The 10,183-nt window shown below is 42.9% G+C and overlaps 1 protein-coding gene across 2 annotated transcripts; it reads right to left on the reverse strand.

The window, feature by feature from the left end:
- Nucleotides 1-771: 771 nt before the first annotated feature.
- On the reverse strand, nt 772-8,748 carry PRDX4 (peroxiredoxin 4; the record flags this gene model as incomplete). Of its 2 annotated transcripts, XM_084226364.1 has the most annotated exons (8): nt 772-895; nt 1,219-1,265; nt 2,472-2,506; nt 4,097-4,227; nt 4,881-5,003; nt 5,543-5,659; nt 6,619-6,736; nt 8,457-8,711. In XM_084226364.1, 8 exons carry the CDS (start codon nt 8,671-8,673, stop codon nt 892-894), a joined length of 792 nt encoding a protein of 263 aa, XP_084082490.1. In that variant the 3' UTR covers nt 772-891. The 2 variants fall into 2 exon arrangements, with proteins under 2 accessions (XP_084082490.1, XP_084082489.1); XM_084226363.1 differs by lacking the exon at nt 1,219-1,265 and having other exon boundaries at nt 8,457-8,748.
- Between the last annotated feature and the right edge of the window lie 1,435 nt (nt 8,749-10,183).

The following is a 10,183-nucleotide window of genomic DNA, read 5'->3' on the forward strand; positions in this document are numbered from 1 at the left end:
TTACATGGAGATGTTCTTTTCACTTGAAAGAAAAAATCCTTGTCCATCAGCCACAAGAGTTTCTGATGATCACATGTTAGTACTTATCTCAGAAAGACTACAACTACTCCCTTAAACCCAGGAGCCACAGTTAGGGAGTGGATTGGCACAGACACTATCCCCTTCATCCATCTGTTAACAGTATAGGGACAGGGACAAAACTCAGAAAATGTGAAACAGAATCAATCTTATCAGCAAATACAATACAAATTTAAGCAGAGAAAAATTTACTGGTTCAGCCCTTGACTCACATGAACTAGTAGAGGTGTGGTTTTTTCAGTGCAGATGTACTGATTTATATAGTGTAGGGTATGTTCTTAGTAGTTGAAAAATGTTTTCAAGCTTTACACAGACTGGAAATTTAATTCAGCAAATGTAACTTATTCCTGGCTTTTAAGTTAGCTGCTATTGCCACTGGACTACAGAAAAATGTACCATAACCAACTGGCTCTTTTCTAGCTGTATTTTCTAGAATGTGACCAAACACACAAGATTTTCGCAGAAATTAAAAAGTCCATTAATAGCAAAAGTCATGAATCTAAGCCCAAGATGCTAAGTGGATTTGGGCAAGACTCAACATTTAAATAAAACCTAAAGAGAAAACATGTATTTCATAAGAATATTCTCAGATAACTAATGAGGTACCTGTGCTTCACACAGGTTAGACTTCTGTTTAAACAATGAGCCCTTTAATGTTTTACTGCTGTTACATATTAATCATACTCACAAAAGTACCAAAATTAATGAAATTTTATTGGCAAAAATCAAGTTGAATGTGACCTATTGAATTCAGCAGAAGCGAGCCTCAGTTTAGTTTATCAAAATACTTCAGTTTTCCAGCTGGATCTGGAATTATCTGTGCAAGAAGGAAAATGAAAATGTTAGTCAAAAACCAAAGCCATGAAAACATAGCAAACTATAAAGCCAGAACAGCACAGTATTTCACAGTAAGGTGCTACTGCCAACTCACTTGCAACACTGAAGAGTAATTTATCAGTTGATTTGGTACTAGATTACCGTTCATCTCTAAAGGTACCTAACAGCAGTAGCAGAGAGATTCAACCAATTGAGGCATGAGAGAGTGCAGCCTAACAAAGGAAGAATTTTGACAGCTTGCCCCAAAAGCAAGATATTTTGGTAAATTAATATCTGTAATTTAGAGGCTCAGAATTTACTTACAGTTCTTCCCTTGGCCACCACACTCTCATGGCTTCCTCTGGTTTGATCTAATTAAATCAAACACATTTAGAAGGCATGACTACATCTTTGAGAAAGGCTTTTTAAACTACTCTGCTATTGTCTGTATTGTCTGCATCCTTTGCACAGAGGAGGTGGAGAATGCTTATGTATTGCTTTACATTACTTAAACTGGCAGTGTTGGAGCTGTTAGTATCAGCACTGTAAGGCTGTTGTTAGAAAATATATCAATGTCATGTTATCTAGGTGATCCTAGTTATGGAGGGCAGAACTTTTCAGTGCCAAAATACAAATGTTGCGCCAGCCCGCCCTCTTTCATTTTACAGTCTTAATATCCAGCTTCCCCCATTATGACACTCCTCTGCTAGCTTGAAAAGATAGACTCCCAGCTTCAAGTCATCCTAGGAAACTTTCCCATCCAGCAAAGAAATGTGGTTTAATATTCCACTGGTTTTTACTATCAAGTACAACACTCACTAACTGCTTAGAGGCTGCTGGGACCTGGTTTTTGTTGAGCCAGCTCTTTAACAACAGGGCTCTGTCATCACCAGATGGTTCAGAAGGAAGTCACGTGCTCAAGTAAGTGACAGTGATCTCATCTGAACGAGGCAGCTCAGACCTCTGGTGAAAGTTTCATTATTTTGCTGAGGCTTGCTCTGGGCCAGGGAACACAAACAAGTTCAGTGAGTGTTTATGTGAACTCTGGCTCCTCTGCCTCCAGTCACATGGAGCCCAGGAGTAGCAAAGAAGGGAGGGCAATTGCACAGCAAAGCAGTGCTCCCTGCTGGAGTGCTGATAGTGCCACTGGCTCTGGCACATACCACAGCAGCCTGGGAACTTCTGTCTTTTTTTAGGTAGTGTCAGGATGTGCAGTAAGAACCACCAAGAATTCATATGGACAAATAACCAAGAGGATACAACAAACTCAAGAGTATTGAACTTTCCCTCATCAGGTGTTAACAGGAAAATGTTCTTGATCACAAACTCACTGCTGATCAAGTGAATTTTGTTCACACACCAGGAGTTTGAAACAACGGGGAGATGTCTAGTGTGAGGGAAACAATCCCCTAATGAAACCAATAGTAACTCAAATGGTGTAAGTTTAATAATGTGACATTACTCATACATTCTCACTGAAAGTTGCTGAGAGTTTGGATTTGGCTCTAGTAGAAATGGTAACTGAGTGCTTGTTAGTACTACATGCATGTTAATATAAACATTAATATATGACTTACTGTTTCACTGCCAGGTTTCCAACCAGCAGGGCAAACTGAAAAAAAAAGGGACAAAGTTAGCTCAAATATTTTTACACACACAGACTTTTGTGTGCTTAATATTCTCTTTCTGACCTTAAAGTAAAACACCATGAAGTGTCACATGTCAATATATGAAACTATTAAGTGTGCAGTTTTCTTTACACAGGGGATGGTGACTGAGCAGTTTACACCTGACACCACCCACCACTTCAGTTACCTGAAAACTGCAGATCTCTGGATGGATGCCTATGCCTCAATTTAATTCTTGTGCCCTTCTACAATAAGTACTGGCAAAGCAGTATCTGAGAAGGAACACCTATTCTAGTAAAACAGAAGTTTTGCCAAAAAATTCAGGTGACTACCTTTCTTCTAGAGACCTACCTTTCTTTCTTTAAAACCAAAACTAGGAGCATTTTTTACCAAAGAGATCAGTTCAAGTATTTCACAAGAGACTAATTTTATTTGTAACCTTGCTTAGGAGCAAAGGGATTGCAGCATGTGGTTACCACAGTGTGGCTGGGAGCCCTGGGACCACCGGAACAGCTGCACATTCTGGAGTAAAGCTCTCATCTATTCAGAGCTCTCCCACTGAGGCTTCAGCCCAAGCAGTTATTTCATATTACACTGCTTTAAGACAGGCTGGCAGACAAAATGACCCACATGCTAGTAGGAATTGTAGAGAACTGTTATTCTGTGCAAAGAAACCAATGAGGTGTCTACAGAGGCTCTCCTCAGCATTCATGTAAAAGCTGGGAAAAAAAGTGGTATTCTGGAAACACTGCAAATCTACATTCTGTAAGATGGCTTTGCACTAAATGTGGGGAAATTTCCTTAGTCAGATGTGCACAGCCTAAGTATCAACATATATTTTTTCAAGTCTGTACAGCACAGCAGAATAATGATTTGTACCTTCATATAAAGCTACATTCAAATGCTTGGAGACATTGAGTTGAACTGGTAGTTAAGCTGTAAAATGTGTATTCATATCTAAACAAATCTTCAAATAAGTTATTTAAAGAAATGTGAAAAAGTTCACCCCATGCTTGAACTGGAGGAATAAGAATTCTTGATACAAAGTAATGATCTGAAGACAGTAAAATTTCTTTGTTGGGGAAAGATGATCACACAGCACTTATACAGAAAACACAAGTAATGGTGCTATAATTTCCACAGTATCACCATGTATCTTGACATGAAACATTCTCAGTTGTCACAGGTCCTCACTGAATAGCACAGTACAAGGATGGCCTGCATCTCCATTATTTTAGTATGCAAAAATGTACTGAAATATTTGGCCTCATTCTTCACGGCCTCATATTTTGTACAAATTTATGCTTGTGACACATCGTACATCATGACAATAAATTCAGACTAGAGGAATGCTTTATGCTCTCATTCTCATGGATGTGAAACAAAATGTAAATTCCTAATCCAGAAACAACCTAAGGACCTGGGACCACGGAATCAAGCAGGGCAATCAAACCACTTCAGTCACTGTACGAGACCAGTTCCTTAATGCTACTGAACATCTTTCCTCCAAAAAGCTAATACAGCTCCCAGGCTAAGTAAAACAATCTTCAATATGGCAATACTTAAAAGAGCACCTTCTCCATGTTTGTCCGTGTACTGGAATGCTTGCACTAAACGAAGCGTTTCATCCACTGATCTCCCAACAGGAAGGTCATTCATTGTGATCTGTCGAAGGATTCTCTTATTGTCAATAATGAAAAGGCCTCTGTGGGTAGAAAAAGTGCGTGTGTGTTAGGAAACAGAATTAATACTAGTGGTGTTTTCATGCATTATTTATGTCTGCTGGATGGGAGGAATTTGATCTTTGCAAACACCATATAATACTCACCACCAGTAACCTACTATTCTTTACCTGGGTATCAAAGGACTTGAGCTGATCTCCAGTTAAAACCAAAAAAATATATTTCTCTGCAGAACTAACACAGAACTAAGTTCTGCCAGGCCCTGCCAGGGGATGCTGAAGATGCTAGGGCATTACAGGGATCTCAAACTATTCAGTTTTAGGCAAATGTATCTCTTCAGGTAACCTCAGTCTTGACTCACCTGGACTTGGGAGGTCCCTGAGCAACTTCAGTTCTGGGGAATCCTGCACATTTGCCCTGCCCTAGATAGATACTGACGCCTGCTGTTAAACAGGATATTAACCTTGATCCCTCTTCTGACTCATTATGACTACATTTTTTTGTAGTGATATATTTGCTTTTATATTCAATTTTTGTAGTCATATATGTTGCTATTATATTCAATATTTGCTACTTGCCATGAATCCCCAAGTAAAAGCTGGTCTAAAAGAAAAATTTCAAATGCTTCTTTAAATATAAAGCAGGAAGTAAACCAAACCGCAACCCAGTGAAATACCTAAGTGTATGTCCTTGATCTTCCAGATACACTCCATAATCCTTTGAAATCTGGTGTGTCAGATCAGAAAGAAGGGGAATCTTCATTGGTCCAAGTCCTCCTTGTTTACGAGGAGTATTAATCCTTTGAAGGAAAGGAAATATGGATGTATTTCTCATAAAGATTTATATTCCCTACACAAGTCAGAAATCACAAACTACATCAGTATGGACAGAAGGATTTACTGCAAGTGACATTTTTTCTGTTCTGCACACAAAGGAGATGAACAGTATTTGTGGCTTGAACAAAATGTTCAGTAGATCTTTTGCAGTTTTGGCCATGTCTTTTTTGTATTGGTTGCATTTGCTTTATGCCAACGTGCTCATGACCTGGGACAAGTGAAGCATTTACTGATAGTTTCATTAATATTTTCTTTTTGTATTAGTAGTATTTTTTGGACTGAGGCATGACATATTGCAAGCAAGACACATTAAACAAGCTTAAAAAATAAAGGTACTTTCACACACTAGGGTTAAAATTTACTTTAAACATTTGTATCAATAGCATCACACTTTCCCACATTATGATATACCTCCACAAGCAAAAAATCTGGGGAGTACTGTTCTTTTGCTAAGTTGGAACTATGAATAATGTTTAGTGAAAGACAAAAGAAAGATACATACCATGCTAAATGAGTGAATTTTGAGTCCACAGAACATGCTACTACTTCAGTATTTATTGCTCTGAATTCTTCGATTCGATCACTGAAGGCAATTATCTCAGTTGGACAGACAAACGTACTGATGATGGAGGACAAGATAAAAGTCAAAATTTCATAAGAAGCCAGTAAATTCTCTGCCAAACTTAAAATGGTACATTTATCATAAATTATTTCAGCTTTTGCTTATTTTTATTGCTCTTTCAAGTACTTAACCAAAATGCTCCTTGACAAATCCTCCACCCTCAGACTCCAGCTTTGTTACAAATGGATTATTTCTGAAGACTACAAATCTACGGTTATTTTACAATCTGGATTCAGAGCTTGTACAGTTACTTTCTTTTAGACTTTACAAATGTGGCTGAATTTAAGCACTATAAGCCAGTTTTTTCAGAGGATCATACTATAATTTGTTGTTACTGTGCAAATCTACAACTTTAAACTAATTTGTCTTCAACGTTTTCTATTACGGAAGAACTAAAGTAGTAAAGCTAATGATGATATACTATTAAAAGTAGTTTTGCATCTCCGTCCTCTTATCTTCATTTTGTGGAAAAGAATGGGATTGTCCTTTAAAAAGCAGAGATGTTTTCACTCAATCAGTGAAGTTACTGCATTCTAAATAAAGGATGTTAATGCCAAGTGCTCTTAGGATGTTATGGGATGAGCTTAAAGGGAAAATGCCACCTCTTAGATATATTATATACACTCTAGAAAGGATGCTTTCTTCTACTTGCTGCACTGATTTACAGCATGAAACAGAACATAGACTCTGCCTAACTGGGTAACTACAAAGTTGTTTGTTTTGTGTGGAGACACAAATTAGTGGACCCAGTTACTAGGACAAAGACGGTGTTGCAATTTTACCAATGCATGATGAGAAAACAAACGCAAAGAATATATCTTCTTCTGTCACTCCTTTCTTGTCTCCTAAATTCTTACCAAACAAAAAACACAAGACCTCAAAAAAAGAGAAGAATTAATGAATTATGAATCTAGAGTAGCTGCACTCAGTGGTATGCCTGCAGTGCTCTTACTTACAAGTCAAGAGGATAGAAGAAGAAGACAAGGTATTTTCCTTCATAATCTGTTAACTTCAGCTCTTTAAACTCTCCATTAATGACTGCTGTTCCCTCCCAGTAAGGTGCTGGCTTGGAGACTGAAATGCAAAGAATGTTGAATTAAAAGTCAGAATATAACACCTGTTCAAGCCAAACTGTCCAAGGACAGCTCTTCTTCTTTTTGCCTGGAAAACAACCTGCAGCACAGTTCCAAGATGAAACTAGCTCTAAACAGGGGGGTACAGAATGATGAAGAAATGAAGGCTTTAGTACACAGACAAAGTAAATAATTTGACCAACTTGTGCTCATACATGAGCGCTGCTGATCACTGATAATCAAGGCCACACAAACGTTATCTGGGCTGACTGAACAAACCCTGTGTGCACTGCCAGCTCAAGGCACTGCCTGCCAGACTGAAGGGGAAAGCTCTTTAATACTTCAGGTACTCTCATTGTTCTGCTAAAAACAGCTGTTAGGAAACAGAAGCACAAAATAGTTCAAACTCACTTTGCTACTTTTAGCCATGGAAACCTGTCTGGAATTCTGGTCCACCAAAAATACATGCCAGAACATGGTTAAAGACAAATGCCTAAAAATGCAGCATATGTTTATTAAACTACAAATCCTAAGCAAATTTTAACTTGAAGATAGCTGTGTTTAAAAAAAAAATCCAGTTGAAAATAATGAAATATATTTACTATTCCTATCAGAAGGGACTAACCTTGAATTTAAAATACTAAAAATTAATCTGCCAGGTTCTATTTTCATACCACTGTGAATTCTGAGACAAAGGATAGGGTATGCTGGATTACAAGGTGGTCTGAATACACTTGCCATGTCAAGGACATTGACATTCATCTCCAGCAAATAAGGGAAAAGCTTCTGAGAAAAATATTTGGAATTTTAAATATTATCTGGATGGTGCCTGAGTTGTTTGGCTCTTCTTTTCTCAGGATGACCCACAGCTGCAAAATATAGTTAGCAAGGATGTATATCAACGACCTTCAGATTAGGAGGGAGAAGGAAAAGATATTAAATGAAATACTGTATATATTGACCCCTTTCTAAATTAAGGTAGTTTTTGCAGTTATAAACATCTGTCTGTAATAACTTACATGGCAAAGGGAGAAAAACCCAAACAGTATCGGTTACAAATATCTTGGCTGCTTTTTTTTTTTAAGCATCTGCTTGCAAACGTTTAAAACAGAACATATGCCCTGGTTCAGAAATGGAAAAGGATTTCAAATTGGAGATAATATCTGTGTGATCTCTCCGTACTCTGTGTCCTGCAGGACGGGACTATGAGTAGGTGTCCCTGAACATCTCACAGCGATGCCATTTACGGTGTTTGTCCCCACGTCCGACACGTCAAGCACCGAAACCGCATCAGAGCACAGGCACAAAGGCAGTGCCAGAGCCAGCGCGGTGGCGGCGGGTTACGGGGGGAGCCCGTTCATTGTTTCTGAACATTCCTGCGGATCCTTTGAAGCGCTTCCCTGAATTCGTTCGCCATTTCTGGAACCACGGACCTCGCTGGACGCCCGTGAAACGGCGGCGGTGACCAGGATGGGGATGTAGCTCTGGAAGGAGCCGGCCCTGCCCCTCGTCCCCTCTCCCCTGCCTGCCGAGGCCGCCCCGGAGGCCGCGGGCAGAGCGGGCCGGGGCCGGGAAGGGCCCGGGGAGCCCCCGCGCTGCGCCTGACGTGGCGCTGCCGCCGCCCCGCTCCGCAGCCCCGAGCGCACTGCGGGCACATCCCGGGCCCGGCCCCGGCCCCGGCCCCGGCGCTCCCCGCAGCCCCGGCCGCGCCCGGCACCTACTCTTGGCCTGGCTGAGGTGCAGCGAGTGGTCGGAGACGGGCAGCCGGGCCGCCTCCCCCGGGTACACCTGCCCGCCCGCGTAGTAATGGCACTGCTCGTCCCCGCGCTGCCGCGCCGGGCGCGGCTCCTCCGCCTCCGCTTCGCCTCCCAGCACCGCCGCCAGCAGGAGCAGCAGCAGCGCGGGGCGCCGAGCCCCGGCCCCGCCGCCCGCCTCCATGTCCCGCCGAGCGACTGCACGTCCCCGCGGCGCGGCGAGGGGCGGCGGCGGCGGGGAGGAGCTTGGCCCGCACATGGCCACACTCCCGCCGCATGGCCGGGCCGGGCCGGGGCTCAGGGAAGCGGGTGGGGGCCCGAGGGGCTGGGGCTGTGCTACCCCGGGCCACAGCACAGCCGCCCGGGACACAGCACAGCCACCCCGGAGCACATCACGGCCACCCCGGGTCCGGCACGGCCGCCCCATCCCGGCACGGCCGCCCCGGGCTCTGCCCCGGCCGTGGGGCGGGCGCTGAGCGCGGGCGGTGCCGGCGGAGCTGCGGGGTCGTGCTCCCGCCTCGGAGGAAACGGGGAACGATGTACGTGTGTAGAGAAAGAGGGGCAAAGAACGCGTGTGTGTGCAGAGAGGGCGCGCACGTATCCGGAGTGATTGCAGAAGGAAGCTATGATTGTGAGCGGCTCCCCATCTGCTATCATCGCTCATCTGCGGCAGCGTGGGTTCTGTGGGCACGGCACCACTCGCGGTCAAATGCTGTGCCAAATGCAGATTGTACATTCTGGCCTCATGAATACAGGAAATGCAGAAAAGGGGTACTGCCTCAGACCCAAAACCTTGTCTTTTTGCCAGCTGTGCAGCAGCTCCTGAATGGGCACCATGTAGTGCAGGTGATGACTGTGTAAGAGTGTGGTTAGACAGAAATTAAATACTAAGTGGCTTAATTCACAGAAGGGACCTTTAAAGATAATCTATTCTAATGCCCCTCCAATGGTAAGGTTATTTTCAGCAAGATCAAGTTACCAGAGTCCTGTCCAGCCTGACTTTGAATGTTTCCAGAGTCGGGCATCCACCTCTGGTCAACCTGTGCCAGTGTTTTGTAATTCGAAACCTTTACTCCTTGTCCTATCACAATAGGCTCTGCTAAAAAGTCTGTCCCCATCTTTCTTATAGGCCAGCTTTAGGTACTGGAAGGCTGCTCTAAGGTCTCCCTGGAGCCTTCTCTTCTCCAGGCTGAGCAGCCTCAATGTTTGCAGAAGAGATGCTCCAGCACTGTGATCATCTCTGACCCAGATGCCTTGGTTCAAGTTTGCCTAGTGAGAGGTCATTTTTCCCAGTACTGAGTCGATTGTGGTTCATATCACAAAACAATTACATATGTCACAGATAAGCATAGATAGAATGTAATTCCACAGTGCATTTAATAACAAGATTTTGAAGGCAGTAAGTAGGCTTGACAAGCAGTTGGTAAGGCTTTGCAGCACAATTTCTGGTCGAATTAGGCCTACCTATTGGACAGGGACAGGTCAGGTCATCTGTCAAGTGTATCAATTAAATTGTACCCAGGGTCCTTAAAAATAAGGGTGTGAAAGACCTGGAGCTGTCCCTTATTGAAAGTGTTGACCTTTTGTGCTTTGAGCAGTGTGGATGCCATCCATCCTCTGGGACAACTGGTGGTCCAGTAACAGCTCTCAAGACTGACCAAGTCAGGAATGTCTGCACTGCAGCCTGTCTCTGC

The sequence above is a fragment of the Fringilla coelebs genome (genome assembly GCF_963513975.1).
Source record: "Fringilla coelebs genome assembly, chromosome: 2".
NCBI classification, from domain to species: Eukaryota; Metazoa; Chordata; class Aves; order Passeriformes; family Fringillidae; genus Fringilla; species Fringilla coelebs.